Source organism: Scomber japonicus, chromosome 22 (assembly GCF_027409825.1).
Source record: "Scomber japonicus isolate fScoJap1 chromosome 22, fScoJap1.pri, whole genome shotgun sequence".
Lineage (NCBI taxonomy): Eukaryota > Metazoa > Chordata > Actinopteri > Scombriformes > Scombridae > Scomber > Scomber japonicus.
This window is the reverse complement of record NC_070599.1, coordinates 8,064,269-8,081,529: the sequence shown is the minus strand read 5'-3', so window position 1 is coordinate 8,081,529 and position 17,261 is coordinate 8,064,269. Positions and strand designations below refer to the sequence as shown.

Sequence of the window (17,261 nt, the reverse complement as noted above, 5' to 3'; positions counted from 1 at the left end):
CAGTTTAAGGTTGTGTTGCATATGGCAAATACAAATACCCCAGTTACCTATATCCTAACCGAATAAACCTCTTATAGTCTGCAGGATGTCCAAATCTCAACAGTGCACACATTTACACCCACCACGACACTGTCAGTCAGAAGGAACAGGTGATAGCAAGCTCCATAGCGCTACCTACTGGATACAATAGCGCCCCCTAGGAAATGTAATAAGAATTGAGCCCCTCGACTCAGACTGACATAGACAAACGAAATTCGGTACATATACTGTATGTGTCATGTAAAGACGCACAAAAAAGTATCTGAAACCATACCATACTCCAACAGGAAGTTGGCCATTTTGAATTGTATTTGCCATTTTGCCATTTTCCATGCATCCTATTTGAACAAGCTCCTCCTCGAGATTTAATCTGACCAACTTCAGATTCACTCAGAAACATCTTGAGACATTGGAGATAAAAAGCAATCAAAATCTTTTGATTACTGGTTTGGTTGCTTTGTGGCAATGTGAGGAATTTTGATGTTTCACTATTAAACTTGAACTGCTGGCCAAATGGCCCCACTGCAGCCCATAGAAGATTAAGAAAATTGAGCTCCTCCCTCCAGATTGACTTAGATGAAACAAATTTGGTATACATATGTATCATCTAAAGATGCACAAAAAAGTCTCTTGGACCCATACCCTCACTCCAACAGGAAGTCGCCATTTTGAATCAAATTTGCCATTTTTTCGCTGTTTGATACCATTTCCACAACACATACTTTAATGAATTCCTTCTACAGATTTAATCCGACCGACTTTATATTCACTCTGTGTCATTTCAAGACCTTAAAGATGCGTTGCGTCAAATTTTGCTGCCTCGGAGCGGGGCAGGGGAGCGAGGGCCCGGTCATCGCTGCTTGCAGCTTTAATTATCATTAAAACATGAACATTGAAATTATGAGAAATAATACAATATGACAGAATTTTTACAACCCTGTCAGTCAAACTGGTGGACAATGATTACATCTAATGCAACTACTTCTTCCCACATGTATCAGTAAGCCTTGGGTGCCCATGACCCTGTTGTCAGTTCACCAGTTGTCCTTCCTTGAACCACTTTTGGTAGGAACTGACCACTGCATACTGACAAGACCGCACAAGACCTGCTGTTTTAGAGATACTATGTCCTAGATATCTGGCCATTACAATTTGGCCCTAGTCAAAGTGTTCTGTCCTCATTCAGTGTTGTCCCCACAAACGTATACTCAGCTATACAGACACTCCTAACCAAACTCCAAGGAACAGGCCGATGTGTTGATTTTGGCAGTTTAATCAGGATAAAGTGTGAAACTGTAGACAAAACAGATAAACACAAATTAAAATGTTGCATCAATATACAATATAACATAAGAAAACCAAATATTCACTAAAACATCAACACAATATCTCTGTAGTCAATGATTCTGCAAATAAATGTCTGATGAAAAACACACTGATTGAGATACATACAGAAATTAAGCAGGAGTGTGTTCTCAGAACCAAAAATATCATAAAATATATGTGGTTAATAAATAAAGTCTATCATTGTTACTTTTTCAAACTAATAATGATGCACACATGTTACTTTATATGAACAAAGAGTATAACTTATAGATGATGCCATGTATAAACTATGAAGGCGAAGATGGCAACAGATGAGCGCAGATGGCTCCCCCTGGCAATATCTTGAGAGAAAGTGAGCTCTAAAGGAAATGACTTCAGAGGAAGTGACTCAACTTCCTGTTTCTAGGGCTAACACAATAAAATACACAAAACAACCACTAGGGCGTGATAACTGCAATACAGAGCAGATCTGGTTCCATCACACAAAGTCACTCGGATCCTTACACATGCCCATTTTTCCTGCTTCCAAAACATCAACTTCAAGAACCAACTGTTCATTCCCTAATATATCCCAACCCTTGATAGGTGCCATTTTAACAAGATTATTCATTTTATTCACTTCACCTGTCAGTGGTTTTAATGTTTTGGGTAATCAATGTATGTCGGAAGAAAAATAAAAACAACTTGTGTTTTTTTGTAGGATATAAGAGTTTCCTTATCAAGACAAACTTATTATATAAACTCTGAAAGATGAAAAGTCTGCAGTTCCAAAGGGAAAGAAAAATCTTATTCTACCAGTCCAGTAAAATGGAGGTAAATGGAATTGATTATGAAGTTCAAAGCATCAAACAAACACATTAGAAAAACTCAGGTCAATCTAGTTAGATCATTTCAAACAAAGCACATAACTATGAGTATGTTTTATAAAAAATGATATCCTGTAAACATATGTATCTGTTGTCCTCATTGAGTAATAACTACATTTAGTAGCTGATCTATACCATGCTGTGTTTCTAGTTTACTTCAACAAGTGTTTAAAACATATTCAAATCTGTCCACTGTGTTGTCCTACATATTTGTGCTGGATATTTCTTTTTATGTGATTTTAAATTCAATGCCAAGATACCTGTAAATAGTTGTTTTTTTATTTATTATTATTTTTGTCATATTGTGAATATAGTCATGAAAAAAGAACATATCTGTAAAGTTATAGATCACAGTTAACATGTGGTCATGTTTCCTTAGTTGAACATGCAGTATGACTTCAGGCTGGCCAATCAAATGCAGTCTTGTCTTTTAAGTGTGAAGAAAAGAGTGCTGTTCTCATTTGACACAGCAAGTTGAACACGATGACATCTCCAGTGTTTGTTCTCTATCTCACATGTCTGTTCATGGGGAAAATGGGTGAGTTACGTTTAGGTGATTCTAAATTTTATCTACTGGAGTGTTTGCTTTTCAAATATTTACTGATTACACTGAATTCTATCACATTCTATTAACTATACATTTGCTTTGTCTCTTATTTCATTTCAGCTCAGCTGACTGATCTGAAATCCTCCTCATCTGTTCATCAAGACAGTGGTTTTATATCACGTAAAGTTGGTGACAGTGTAACTTTACGATGTTCCGTTAAAGGTGATGATGCTGGAAAGTTTTATTGGTATAAGCAAACTCTGGGACAGAAACCAAGGCTCATCTCCTTCTTCTATGAGTATGACAAGAATTACACTTTTTATAATGAATTTAAGAACAATCCACGCTTCACACTGGACACTGGAAACACTAAAAATCACTTGACGATCACACATTTGCAGATTTCAGACTCAGCTACTTACTACTGTATTAATTCTTATTATAAAACTTTAGAATTTTTGGAGGTCACTATGCTCAATGTAAAGGGTTCAGGTTTGAACATCCAAGCTTTAGTGCATCAGTCGGCATCTGAGAGCATCCAGCCAGGAGGCTCTGTGACTCTGAACTGTACAGTACACACTGGGACCTGTGATGATGGAGAACACAGTGTTTACTGGTTCAAATACTCTGAAGAATCTCATCCAGGACTCATTTACACATATGGAGGCAGGAATGATCAGTGTAAGAGGAACACCAACAACACACATACACACACCTGTGTCTACAACTTGCCGATGAAGAGTCTGAATCTTTCTCATGCTGGGACCTACTACTGTGCTGTCGCCTCATGTGGACAGATACTGTTTGGAAACGGGACCAAGCTGGATGTTGGCAGTAAGTAACTTTCTACTAGATGTTGTTTCATCAGATAAAGACATGATTACACCTTAATCTAACTTAACATCAAAATAGAGATAAATCAGAGAGTTGTGTAATATCTCATTATATGTGACTCTCTACAGATGAGGCAGACTCTCTTGTCTTGGTGTATTTCTTGAGTGGAGCTTTGGCGTTCACCACCATCCTCAGTGTTTTACTGGCTTTCTCAATGTACAAGATGAAAAGTAACAGCCAATTTGCAGGTAACTGTTTATACCTGACAGTTTATATTCACTGAGTATGGATTTTCGAATGCAATAAAACATTTTCTGTTTTCACGACTAGACTCTGAAGCAACACTTTCAGCTCCCTCTGTGACAAATGGCGAGGTAAAACTTACTTATAATGTTTGAATTAATATTTAAACACATTTTTTTGCACAACTATTTATTATTGGGGAGTTTTTTGGACATTATTTTGATGTTTTTCAAGATCCAGACTATTATCAACTTTTCCATATTTTGTTAGCAGGGTCACCAAGACACAGACAACCTGCATTATGCTGCTTTAAGTGTGAAGCTGCCCAACAGATCAAGACGAGTGAAGAACAACTCCAACAATGAATGTGTGTACTCCAGTGTAAAGTAGTAGAATTACATGTTACATGTTTGCTTTTAAAGTAATATTTGCTTTCTTTTTGATTTTCAAAGCATAATGTAGTTTTGATCTTGAGATAAATATGTTCATGTGCACATTTAACAAACATCTCGTTATTGCTTTTGTCTTTGTGGTCTTTAGCAGAATTTCTTATTGTACAAAAAACATGTCTTTAACATTCTGAGACAATTTTAATATATGTGAATAAATCTAATCTGCTCAATTAATTGATGCTACACAAGTGGCTCATGGCTTTTTCTTGGACTTTAATAAATAATTTATGTTTATCATGTAATACTTTGACCTTGAGATATTATGTGTGGGTGTGAGTTCAGTACCTTGTAGTATTATGTACATAATGTAAAAGAAAATGTGATTCATCAGACCAGGCGTCCTTCCATTGCTCCATGGTTCAGTTCTAATGCTCACATGTCCATTGTAGTTGCTTTCAGCAGTGGACAGGGGTCAGTGTGGGAACTCTGGTCTGTGGCTATGCAGCATCATACACAGCAAATTGTGATGCACAGTGTGTTCTGATACCTCTCTATCATAGACAGAATTTACTTTTTGTGCAACAGTAACACTTCTGAGTGATCTGACCAGATGGGCTCGTCTTCACTTAGTTTGCATTAACCGAATACTTTCCTTCATTGGCAGAATTTTTTTAGCAATGATGGAAAAATCTATAACGGCTTTTACACTGAGGGGATATATTGTATCTTTAAGTGATTCATACGCCTGTCCACAGTTGGTTGTGAGTGGGCATATTAATCAGCTATAATCTACTATTGTTTCATCATTAGTTTCACATGCCTGACCTTTTTGCCTATTTTTTTCGATATTGATACATACAATCCCAAAAATGTCACAAAAGCTGAGTGTCAAAAGTTTCTTCAGTGGCCAAATAGTTGTGATGTTGTTGATAAAAGAAATGAAAAAAGAGGGACTGATGTGGTGGCGGATGAAGGACAAACAGCTAATGCTGTTATTCAGCCAGTGGCAGTTAATGTTACAGACAAGCAAGTGGCAGCAAGGAAGTCAGGTGGCAAAATGTTCTGTGTCATCTGAGTAACAGTTTTGTCTGAGGGTGCATCATGATGCAGAAATCTGCAGTGAATGATCACACAGCCACATTGAAGCTTCGCAGGTGGTCAACCAAAGCATGGCAATGTAAAGCAGGTGGTGAAACCACAGTCTGTCTATAATAAGGCATCAAAAACACAGATTAAGGTTGTGTTGCATATGGCAAATACAAATACCCCAGTTACCTATATCTTAACCAAATAAACCACTTACAGTCTGCAGGTTGTCCAAATCTGAACAGTGGACACATGTACACCCACCACGACACTGTCAGTCAGAAGGAACAGATGATAGCAATAACCATAACCAGCGCTGTAGATGACCGCATCACTAACAGCAGATATGTCAGGGTAATAGTAGACGAAACAACTAATATCACAATTGAGAAAATGCTGACCAGATACCTGACAATTAAGCACAGAGGGGAGCCTGAAGCTGTGTTTATTGGAAATCATGTAACACACTCTGACACTGCAGAATACATCACAGCAGAAATAAAATATGTTATCAGGTCGTGGTGTAGCTGTGACTCTGGTAGTTGAGCTGAAAAGCCAGATATGCTCAGCAAGTTAGTTTTTTAAGTGTTTTGTACATATTGTAATCATTACTGAATAATTTAGTAAGATCGCATAATCCATATTTCTCTTCCCAGGCACAATGTCAACAGAGTTTTAGTGGCCTCCACTGTCACTCAGGGGGGGGGGAAATCTGCATGATGGACATAGTCAAATGCAACCACTGCGTCCCATGTGTATCAGTTAGTCTTGGGTGCCCTTGACTCTATTGTCAGTTCATCAGTTGTCCTTTTTTTGGAGATACCTTAACCCAGTTATCTAGCCATCACAATTTGGCCCTGGTCAAAGTCACTCAGATCCTTACACTGGCCCATTTTTCCTGCTTCCAACACATCAACTTCAAGAACTGGTTGTTTATTGCCTGATATATCCCAACCCTTGGTCGGTGCCATTCTGAAAAGATAATTAATGTTATTCACTTGACCTGTTAGTGGGTTTATGTTTTTATAATCAATGTATGTTAAAAGAAAAAGAAAATCAATTTGTGTTTTTTAGTAGAATGTAAGGGCGTCCTTATCAAGATAAACTTATTATAACAACTCTGAAAGATGAAAAACCTGCAATTCCAAAGAAAAAAAAACTTCTACCGTCAGTCCACTGAAATGAAGGTCATCAAACAAACACATTAGAAAAACAGAAACATGTCTGTTCAGCAACACTTTTCTGCTTACTCAAGTCATATATAACTGATAACACGTGGTCATGTAAGTAGGACACACACATGAATTCAGGTTGGCTAGTCAAATGCAGTCTTGTTTCTGAAGAGTGAAGAAACGATCAGTGCTGTTCTCATTTCACACAGCAAGTTGAACATGATGACATCTCCTGTGTTTGTTCTCGGTCTCACATGTCTGTTCATGGGGAAAATGGGTGAGTTGCTATTCATATATTTATTGATTACGCTGAATTCTATCACATTCAATTAACTATACATTTGCTTTGCTTTATTTCACTTCAGCCCAGGTGACTGGCCTGAAATCCTCCTCATCTGTTCATGAAATCAGTGGTTTTATATCACGTAATGTTGGTGACAGCATAACTTTGCAATGTTCTGATAAACCTAACGTTGTGGCAAAGCTCTACTGGTTTAAGCAAACTCTGGGTCAGAAACCAAGACTCATCTCCACCTTCTATGGGTTTGACAAAAATTACACTTTTTATAATGAATTCAAGAACAATCCACGCTTCACACTGGACACTGGAAACAGTAAAAATTACTTGACGATCACACATTTGCAGATTTTAGACTCAGCTACTTACTACTGTGTTGGTTCTTATTTTAAAAGTTTAGAATTTTTGGAGGTCACTATGCTCAATGTAATGGGTTCAGGTTTGAACATCCAAGCTTTGGTGCATCAGTCGGCATCTAAAAGCATCCAGCCAGGAGGCTCTGTGACTCTGAACTGTACAGTACACACTGGGACCTGTGATGATGGAGAACACAGTGTTTACTGGTTCAAATACTCTGAAGAATCTCATCCAGGACTCATTTACACACATGGAGGCAGGAATGATCAGTGTAAGAGGAACACCAACACACAAACACACACCTGTGTCTACAACTTGCCGATGCAGAGTCTGAATCCTTCTCATGATGGGACCTACTACTGTGCTGTCGCCCTATGTGGACAGATACTGTTTGGAAACGGGACCAAACTGGATGTTCGCAGTAAGTAACTTTCTAGCATAAACTGTTTCATCTGATAAAAATATGATTACTCACTAATTGAACTCAACATAAAAATGGGACAATAAAGTTGTGTAATATCTCATTATATGTGACTCTCTACAGATGAGGTAGACTCTCTTGTCTTGGTGTATTTCTTGAGTGGAGCTTTGGCGTTCACCACCATCCTCAGTGTTTTACTGGCTTTCTCAATGTACAAGATGAAGAGAAACAGCTTTCTATCTATAGGTAAATATTTATATCTATTATAACTAATATTAATTAAATTAATAAGAATTTTGAAAAAATTGCTTTCTCTGTTTTCACAACAGCATCTGAAGCAACATTTTCAGCTCCTCATGCAACAATTGATGAGGTAAAACTTATTTTCAATGGTTGAATTAATATTTAAACTTTTTTTAAGCAACTCTTTATTAATGGGGAGTTTTTTGAACATTGTTTTGATATTTGTCAGGATCCATATTGACTTTTACATATGTTGTTAGCAGGTTCACCAAGACACAGACAACCTGCAATATGCTGCTTTAAGTGTGAAGCTGCCCAACAGATCAAGAAGAGTGAAGAACAACTCCAACAATGAATGTGTGTACTCCAGTGTAAAGTAGTAGAATTACATGTTACATTTATGCTTCCTAATTAAAACACTTTTTGATTTTTACAGTATATATATATATATATATATATATATATATATATATATATATATTGTATGTATAATGTAGATTTGATCTTGAAATAAATATCTTATGTTTTTTGTGTTCTACAGTTTAAAGATAGATCTCTTTTCAGGTGAAGTTCGTCAATGTGTACATTTAACAACATCTCTTTGTTTTTTTGTTTTTTTATCTTTGTGGTTTTAAATAGATGTTCTCATAGCATGAAAAACTCTGTATTTCATATATTGAGACAATTTTTAAGGCATTTGAATAAATTCATTATAGATGAAACTAGCATTTGCATTGTATAAACCCAGATTAATTGATGCTACACAAGTGATTTACTGGCTTTGTTTTTGATTGTAAGTGCTTCTATATTATTAATGGGTTGTTATTAATGATCACATAATAAATAATACAAGTTATGTAATGCTTACCTCTGATTTAATCCCTTCATTTAGTTTCAAGACGTTATTACTCATCTAATCTTTAACTGCTTCCATCCAAACAGAAGCTCAGGGCATTGCCATCATTAGACTCAAGTGAAATATAAACCTGCATGTCATCTGCATAACTGTCAAATTCAGTTTACATTTTCGGATGTTAGTACCTAGAGAGATCATGTACAGTGGAAAAAAAGGAGAGGACCAAGACAGCTTCCCTGAGCAACAAAGAAGGGCAAATCATATTCTCCTGATACATGGTCTACAATAGTGATTCAATATTTATTTCTGAGAGATTAGATCAGCATCACTTCAAGACAGTTCCAGAAAGCCTAGCCCAGTTCTCAAGGCAATCAACAAGATTGACTGTTTAGTTACAACTGAAAATAAAGAGAAGTGTTAGTGTTTGATTATATTTCCTATGAATGTTGTCACTGTAACTCCTATGACTCATGCTAGATTTGCACTTTTCAGCATTGTTTCAGAGATTTAGAGACAAGGACTCATGCAAAACTGTATTTAACGGGGTTAACATTGATGCTTTATGTGTATAACTCTGACCCACTACACATTATTGCATTGACTGTATACTGAGCTGCATCTGAGTGCACAGCAGCAATGTGACTGAACACATCCAGTTAAGTGCTGACAGAGGAGTCCGGTGGTTGCTTTGTCCTACTAAATAACTGCTTGCATCATGCAATAAAAGTAGAGCAGGTGTAAGAGGGGAAAAACTTTTAAATGCAGTGGTTTCACATTTTTGCACTTTTTTGCTATGCTAATACGTAGAGGGGAAAAGAAAAACAATTTGTGGTTTTAAGCCGGATGTAAGGATGTTTGTACTCTCACCAGGATATCTCTTGAGTCTGCATCCTGCATTATAGTGGACTGAGAGGTTACTATAATGCATATACAGGCCTGATTTACTAAGATCCCAAATAAAGAGTGCTACATTTTGAGTGCAGTCCAACAGATTGCATGTTTGGTTTCAGTGCATTTTGCCGGTTAAGAATAACTGTGTGAATGACAAAATGCATAGCAGGGTGCAGACAGCAGTATTTAACTGAGGGTTCTGCATGTCTTAATGGTCTCCGCCACAGAGAGTTTGACAAGCAGAAAGCCTGCAAGCGCAAAATGAAATCTGATCCCATGGAATTGGTGGTTCTAGTGGAAGAGGTTAAGAAACATGGTGTTGACTAACAGCAAAACTATCTGAAAATTAGCAGAAAATGCTATATGTGAGGGTTTGCAACAAAGTTAACACGGTTGGTAAAACCAAAATATTCCTTTCCAAAAATATTAACACGGACGGAATCCTCCCCCCACCCCCACACACACACACACACACACACACACAGAGACACGCACAGATACACTTTTACCATGTAAATAATCAGTACATCAGTGTATCCACTATGTCACTGCTTCATTATCAAATCTATTCTTTTTGCTCATTGAGAAAAAGCCTAAATCAATGAAACTCCATTCCACGTTTTCACTGCTACCTTACAACCAGGCAGATTGTCACACAGCGCGCGCACACACACACACACACACACACAAGCACTGTTATTATATGTCATATTGTATTTCAGTGGACTAAGGACACTATTGACTGGTTTGGCACACAGTCTACTATAGTGCTCCCGTTTCTGTTCATTTAATAGAGAATGGATTCCTAATCAAATCTGTACCCAAGTGTCATGATAGTATTGAATTGAGAGATTAATATATTGTCCCAGGCCTATAAAATAAACACCATGATTTGTCTGAACCGTTATCTTTCATCTTTTTGTATTATCTTGGCATACAATTTAAGTTCCTATGAACATTTTTGTCAATCAAAACATAATATTTTTTAACTAAAACACACAAAAATGTGTGCACTGCACCATGCAATACTACTACAGCTTTTGACACCTTTGTCAGAAAAAACATCAAGGGCAAACCCATGAACAGTATGACTTCAGGTTGGCCAATCAAATGCAGTCATGTCTCAAAAGAGTGGGGAAAAGATCAGTGCAGTTCTCATTTCACACATCAAGTTGAACATGATGACATCTCCAGTGTTTGTTCTCTATCTCACATGTCTGTTTTTGGGCAAAATGGGTGAGTTGTGTTTTTGTGACTAAACCTTTTTTATATATATACATCTAAGAGTGTATGAGTACTCCTCACATGAATGGAAATGAATGAATTCTATCACATTAAGTTAACAAATTGCTTTATTTTTTCACTTCAGCTCAGACAACTGCTCTGAAATCCTCCTCATCTGTTCATCAACACAATGGTTTTATATCAGCTAATGGTAGTGACAGCGTATCTCTGCGATGTTCTGATAAACGTGACATTATGGGAAAGCTTTACTGGTATAAGCAAACTCTGGGAGAGAAACCAAGACTCATCTCCTCCTTCTATGAGTTTGATAAAAATTACACTTTTTATAATGAATTTGACAACAATCCACGCTTCACACTGGACACTGATAATGGAAATAATCACTTGACGATCACACATTTGCAGATTTCAGACTCAGCTATTTACTACTGTGTTAGTTGTTCTTTGAACATTTTACACTTTTTGGAGGTCATTACTCTCAATGTAAAGGGTTCAGGTTTAAACATCCAAGCTTTGGTGCATCAGTCGGCATCTGAGAGCATCCAGCCAGGAGGCTCTGTGACTCTGAACTGTACAGTACACACTGGGACCTGTGATGATGGAGAACACAGTGTTTACTGGTTCAAAAACTCTGCAGAATCTCATCCAGGACTCATTTACACACATGGAGGCAGGAATGATCAGTGTGAGAGGAACACCAACACACAAACACACACCTGTGTTTACAACTTGCCGATGAAGAGTCTGAATCTTTCTCATGCTGGGACCTACTACTGTGCTGTCGCCTCATGTGGACAGATACTGTTTGGAAACGGGACCAAGCTGGATGTTTGCAGTAAGTAATTACCTAGCAAATGTTGTTTAATCTGATAAAAAACATGCAACTGCCTAATTGAACTTAGCATCAAAATAGATATAAATCAGAGAGTTGTGTAATATCTTTCTATATGTGACTTTTTGCAGACTCTCTTGTCTTGGTGTATTTCTTGAGTGGAGCTTTGGCGTTCACCACCATCCTCAGTGTTTTACTGGCTTTCTCAATGTACAAGATGAAGAGAAACAGCTTTCAATCTGCAGGTAAATGTATATCTCTTATAACTGTTATATATAAGTTTCTATTCATTGAATATTGATATAGAATAAAATAGCTTTCTCTGTTTTCACAACCAGAGTCTCAAGCAACATGTTCTGCTCCCTCTGTGACAAATGGCGAGGTAAAACTTACTTTTAACAGTGGAATTAATATTTCAATACATTTTTTGTATAACCAGCTGATATTGGGGGAGTTTTTGGACATTATTTTGATGTTTGTTAGGATCCATACTGTTGTCAACTTTTCCATATTTTGTTAGCAGGGTCACCAAGACACAGACAACCTGCATTATGCTGCTTTAAGTGTGAAGCTGCCCAACAGATCAAGAAGAGTGAAGAACAACTCCAACAATGAATGTGTGTACTCCAGTGTAAAGTAGTACAATTACATGTTACATTTCTGATTTTTAAGTAAGATTTTGTCTTTCTTTTGATTTTCAAAGCATAATGTAGGTTTAGAAGTTGATCTTGAGATAAATATCTGTGTATATCTTCCTTGTGTTCCGCAGTCAAAGGTCACGTTAGTTCATGTACACATTTAGAAAACATCTCAGTGTTGCTTTTATTTTTGTGGTTTTAAGCAGAATTCTACGGTAGTTTAGTACAAACAAAAGTGTATTAGTCATGTGGAGACAATTTTAAATACATTTAAATAAATCCCCTTTAGATCAAACTACGTCTACTGTATAAGATCAGATTAATTGATGCTACACAACTGACTCATGGCTTTGTCTTCCACATACATACATACATGGAATGGTTTTATCTATATAGGTATTTTTATACATATATTTTTTATCATAAATGATGAAATAATAAATAATAATTGATCATGGGACACTTTGACATTTAAATATTATGTGTGGGTGTGAGTACAGTCCCATGTCACATTAACTGCAGCTGTATCATAATAAGAGGTTATCATTGTGTTGTGTCTTCCCACTGTGTACTGTGTCCTACTGTACATCCAAAATGTAGCCATTGTTTGATTAGTTACTGCTGAAATATAGAGAACTACTTACAAAAACAAGTTTATACCGACTTTGTGCCAGGTGTGTGCTGATTTGGATGTAAATATTAGACTGTGTGATGTAAATGTGGATGTAAATATTAGACTGTGTGATGTGATTAATTACTTAAAGGACAATTACAATGTATTTCAGCCTGATATATTTCCCATGTGCTCATTGTAATTCAACAGTTCATGCTAACTTTGCACTCACCAACGCCATCATCGAGAGTCAGGAACACAAGAACTTACACAAAACTACATATGTCTGGTTATATATCGGTCCCTTATGTGCATGACACTGACCCACCACACATCACTGCATTGACTGAATACTGAACTGTATCTGAGTGCACAGCAGCACTGTGACTCATCCCACAAATGCTTGATTGGATTGAGATCTGGGAAATTTTAAAGCCAAGGCAGCACATTAAACTCTTTGTCATGTTCCTCAAACTATTCCTGAGTATTTTTTGCAGTGGAGCAGGATCCTGCATAAATAGGCCACTACCACCAGAGAATGCTGCTGGGAAACCTTGGGTCCTGGCATTCATGTAGATGTTACTTTAGCACGTACCACCTACCGAAACATTTTTGCAAACCTAGTTCACCCTGTCATGGCAACAGTATTCCCCAATCAGCAGTACTCACTATTCTAACATATGCCAGGGTGCAAGGTTTCCCAGCAGCATTCCCTGACAGAGTGTTACAGGTGTTACCTTAGTCTTAAAATGGGCTAACCAGATGGGCTAACCCACTTTTGGTGGGTACTGACCACAGCATAAGGGAAAGACCCCACCAGACCTCCTGTTTTGGAAAATCTGCTGACACATTTATCTAGCCATCATAATTTGGCCCTAGTCAAAGTCATCCAGATCCTTACACTGGCCCATTTTTCCTGATTCCAACACATCAACTTCAAGAACTGACTGTTCACTTCCTAATACGTCCCAACCCTTGATAGGTGCTATTTTAACAAGATAATCTTTTTTAGTTTACCAGTCAGTAGTTTTTTTTAGTTTTGGCTAACCAATGTAGGTTGAAAGAAAAAGAGAAACAACTTGTGGTATTCAGCAGGATATAAGGGTGTTCACACTCTCAGAAGAGTATCCCTTCAGCTTAAACCCAGTCAACACGCAAAACAGTAGGTCCATATCAAGCCAAACTGATTATATCAACTCCAAAAGATCAAAATATGCAGTTCTAAAGGCAGAAAAATACTTTCGGTCCACTCTGATGATTGAAATGATTTATTTGGCCTCTGCTGCCAGTCTAGTATTATGGAGGTGAATGCAACTCACTATTACGTTCAAAGCATCAAGCAAACACAGCAGTATCATAAATAATGTTCTGCTTACTCTGGACAATCCAGTTAGATCATTTCAAAAGAACGTATGAGTGTGTATGTAGACTTAATAACAGTTATACACTGTAAACATGTATCTATTGTCCTCACTGAGTTATAGCTACATCTTATACCTAACTCCTCACAACTAAACCACGCTGTGTTTCTAGTGTACTTCACAGGTAGTTAAATATTCCTGTCCACTGTGTCCTGTTACATGTTTTTACTAGACTATTGAATTTTTGGTGATTTCAAATGTAATGCCAAGATGAGGAGCTGTTGATTCTTTTTATATTTTTGTCATCATGTGAATGCAGTAAAGAAACACAGAAAACTTCACATGAAAGATCGCAGATAACATGTGGTCATGTTTCCTTAGTAGAGCACATAGTATGACTTCACGTTGGCCAATCAAATGCAGTCTTGTCTCTGAAGAGTGAAGAAAAGATCAATGCTGTTCTCATTTCACACGGCGAGTTGAACACGATGACATCTCCGGTGTTAGCGCTCTATCTCACATGTCTGTTGTGGGCCGAAATGGGTGAGTTTTGTTTTTGTGCCGTCAACTTCTATCTGTTTTAGTTACTTCTCATACAAATGATTGTAATATCTTGAATTTTACACTGAATTACACTGATTACACTGAATTCTACAGAAGTAAGTTAACAAAAAAATGTTTTATTTTTCATTTCATTTCAGCTCAAACAACTGCTCTGAAATTCACCTCATCTGCTGGTCAAGACAGTGGTTTTATATCAGCTAATGTTGGTGACAGTGTAACTTTACTATGTCCCCGTGAAGATTATCCTGCAACAAGGGTTTACTGGTATAAGCAAACGCTGGCACAGAAACCAAGGCTCATCTCCACTTTGAATACTTTTGACACAAATAGCACTTTTTATGATGAATTCAAGAACAATCGACGCTTCACACTGGAGACTGATAATGGAAATAATCACTTGACGATCACAGAGTTGCAGATTTCAGACTCAGCTACTTACTACTGTGTTAGATACTATTTATACAAGTTAATATTTTCAGAGAACATTATTGTCAATGTAAAGGGTTCAGGTTTAAACATCCAAGCTTTGGTGCGTCAGTCGGCATCTGAGAGCATCCAGCCAGGAGGCTCTGTGACTCTGAACTGTACAGTACACACTGGGACCTGTGATGATGGAGAACACAGTGTTTACTGGTTCAAATACTCTGAAGAATCTCATCCAGGACTCATTTACACACATGGAGGCAGGAATGATCAGTGTGAGAGGAACACCAACACACAAACACACACCTGTGTCTATAAGTTGCCGATGAAGAGTCTGAATCTTTCGCATGCTGGGACCTACTACTGTGCTGTCGCCTCATGTGGACAGATACTGTTTGGAAACGGCACCAAGCTGGATGTTGGCAGTAGTAAGTAATATTATAGCCAAGCTTGTTGCATCAGAAAGGTACTCCTTGTTACTGTTTAATCACAATTAGAATGAAAACTGAAAATTGTTGAAGCTCTGTTCTGGTGTCTGACTCTCTACAGATGAGGTGGACTGTTTTGTCTTGGTGTATTTCTTGAGTGGAGTTTTGGTGTTCACCATCATCCTCAGTGTTTTACTGGCTTTCTCAATGTACAAGATGAACAAGAGCAACAGTGGCCAAATTAAAGGTAATTGTTTACAACTGACAGCATGTATTCACTGAACATAGCTTTTGAGTAAAATTACTTTTTTGTGTTTCACACTCAGAGTCTCATGGAAGAAATTCAGCTCCCTCCACCGGTGTAAAGGTGAATAATAACAGTATTAATTGTATTAATTGTTGAACTGCAGCAATTTTTTTTCATTTTTACAACCAGCACCATAATATATTGATTTTGAATGTTTTAGAATAATATTATAATGTACTGATATGTATTTTGTTACCAGGGTTACAAAGACACAGACAACCTGTATTATTGCGCTTCATCTGAGAACCTGTCCAACAGACAGAAGGACCAAATCTGGAGTGAATGTGTGTACTACAGCGTAAAGCAGTAGAACTGGACATGTTTCATTTACTTTGAGCAGAGACATTATATTGTAGTGTCTCTTTGGAGGTGTAACATGGATTTACTTTTAAGTTTGAAATAAATATGTTTTAATAGCTCCATAAATGTCTTGCTATGCTTTGGTCATTTTTAAGGGTATTTCTTTCTGTGTGGTTTTAAAGCAGAATATCTGTACAACATTGTTTCTTGGACTTAAACGGTGTGTTATTTTTATTACATACTCGATTTTTGTGTCTTAACCAGTAAATACTTTAATCTTTATTGCAGAATGTACTTGTAGATTGTATTGTATTGACTTTTGAGTTTAATCCGCATTGGTTTTATTGGTTTGGCATGTGTGTTTTTCTACTATGTGAACATTTTATATTAATAATCAAATAAAAATTTAAATTTGGAAGACTGTGAGCATGAGATGATATATTTGTATGTATTAAATCCAGATACAGAGTCAGTTGCTCTGGGACTACAAAGTAAAGTGTGTCACTTTACTTTGTAGGAGGAAGGTTTCCTCAAAACTAATGTTGGTAAAAGTGTGTGTGAGCACCTGCCTCCCAGTGCTATAACTCTTGCATATTATGTGAAAAAGAGAGCAATGTTCTTACCAAATTCACAATAATTTCATTATCAACAGATATAGGAATCTATGCAGATGAGAACCATTATTTCATGAATTTGGCTGAATTTAGGGGGTGGAGGAAGAGTGGCTGTGTGAAGAAGGGCAGAAGTTGCTCAGTGAAATATAATAATAATAAAAATAATAATAATAACAAAGAGAGGAAAAGGAACTGTACAACAACATTTGAATGAGCTAGAAGCTGGAACTGGTGAGCTGGTGGGCATTTTGTAATACTCTTTAATACTTTAATTTCCTCTAGATCTAACAAATGTATGGATCATAATATAGGCTGAGATTAATTGATGCTACACAGCTGACTCATGAGATTTGTCTTCTACTTAT

The 17,261-nt window shown here is 37.0% G+C and overlaps 4 protein-coding genes across 4 annotated transcripts; all 4 read left to right on the top strand.

Moving 5' to 3' along the window:
• Positions 1-2,714: 2,714 nt before the first annotated feature.
• Positions 2,715-4,245, top strand: LOC128383795 (uncharacterized). Its single transcript, XM_053343379.1, has 5 exons — positions 2,715-2,769; positions 2,899-3,612; positions 3,741-3,860; positions 3,943-3,986; positions 4,129-4,245. The coding sequence occupies exons 1-5, from the start codon at positions 2,715-2,717 to the stop codon at positions 4,243-4,245; spliced, it is 1,050 nt and encodes a 349-aa protein (XP_053199354.1).
• Positions 4,246-6,724: 2,479 nt separating this feature from the next.
• Positions 6,725-8,204, top strand: LOC128383429 (uncharacterized). The gene is made up of 5 exons (XM_053343054.1): positions 6,725-6,782; positions 6,871-7,581; positions 7,705-7,827; positions 7,911-7,954; positions 8,088-8,204. Exons 1-5 carry the CDS (start codon positions 6,725-6,727, stop codon positions 8,202-8,204), a joined length of 1,053 nt encoding a protein of 350 aa, XP_053199029.1.
• Positions 8,205-10,749: 2,545 nt separating this feature from the next.
• On the top strand, positions 10,750-12,288 carry LOC128383810 (uncharacterized). Its single transcript, XM_053343398.1, has 5 exons — positions 10,750-10,807; positions 10,941-11,656; positions 11,776-11,893; positions 11,987-12,030; positions 12,172-12,288. Exons 1-5 carry the CDS (start codon positions 10,750-10,752, stop codon positions 12,286-12,288), a joined length of 1,053 nt encoding a protein of 350 aa, XP_053199373.1.
• A 2,492-nt stretch (positions 12,289-14,780) lies between these two features.
• Positions 14,781-16,292, top strand: LOC128383428 (uncharacterized). The gene is made up of 4 exons (XM_053343053.1): positions 14,781-14,803; positions 14,918-15,672; positions 15,797-15,916; positions 16,174-16,292. Exons 1-4 carry the CDS (start codon positions 14,781-14,783, stop codon positions 16,290-16,292), a joined length of 1,017 nt encoding a protein of 338 aa, XP_053199028.1.
• Positions 16,293-17,261: the final 969 nt, after the last annotated feature.

Excerpts from the sequence above, each read along its gene's own strand:
- LOC128383795 (XM_053343379.1), top strand. The coding sequence starts at position 2,715 with ATGACATCTCCAGTGTTTGTTCTCTATCTCACATGTCTGTTCATGGGG. Across the intron at positions 3,613-3,740 it reads GACCAAGCTGGATGTTGGCA|ATGAGGCAGACTCTCTTGTC; the intron begins GTAAGTAACTTT and ends GACTCTCTACAG. Across the intron at positions 3,987-4,128 it reads CCTCTGTGACAAATGGCGAG|GGTCACCAAGACACAGACAA; the intron begins GTAAAACTTACT and ends TTTTGTTAGCAG.
- LOC128383429 (XM_053343054.1), top strand. The coding sequence starts at position 6,725 with ATGATGACATCTCCTGTGTTTGTTCTCGGTCTCACATGTCTGTTCATG. Across the intron at positions 7,582-7,704 it reads GACCAAACTGGATGTTCGCA|ATGAGGTAGACTCTCTTGTC; the intron begins GTAAGTAACTTT and ends GACTCTCTACAG. Across the intron at positions 7,955-8,087 it reads CTCATGCAACAATTGATGAG|GTTCACCAAGACACAGACAA; the intron begins GTAAAACTTATT and ends TGTTGTTAGCAG.
- LOC128383810 (XM_053343398.1), top strand. The coding sequence starts at position 10,750 with ATGATGACATCTCCAGTGTTTGTTCTCTATCTCACATGTCTGTTTTTG. Across the intron at positions 10,808-10,940 it reads TCTGTTTTTGGGCAAAATGG|CTCAGACAACTGCTCTGAAA; the intron begins GTGAGTTGTGTT and ends TTTTCACTTCAG. Across the intron at positions 11,894-11,986 it reads AAACAGCTTTCAATCTGCAG|AGTCTCAAGCAACATGTTCT; the intron begins GTAAATGTATAT and ends TTTCACAACCAG.
- LOC128383428 (XM_053343053.1), top strand. The coding sequence starts at position 14,781 with ATGTCTGTTGTGGGCCGAAATGG. Across the intron at positions 14,804-14,917 it reads TCTGTTGTGGGCCGAAATGG|AAGTAAGTTAACAAAAAAAT; the intron begins GTGAGTTTTGTT and ends TGAATTCTACAG. Across the intron at positions 15,673-15,796 it reads CACCAAGCTGGATGTTGGCA|ATGAGGTGGACTGTTTTGTC; the intron begins GTAGTAAGTAAT and ends GACTCTCTACAG.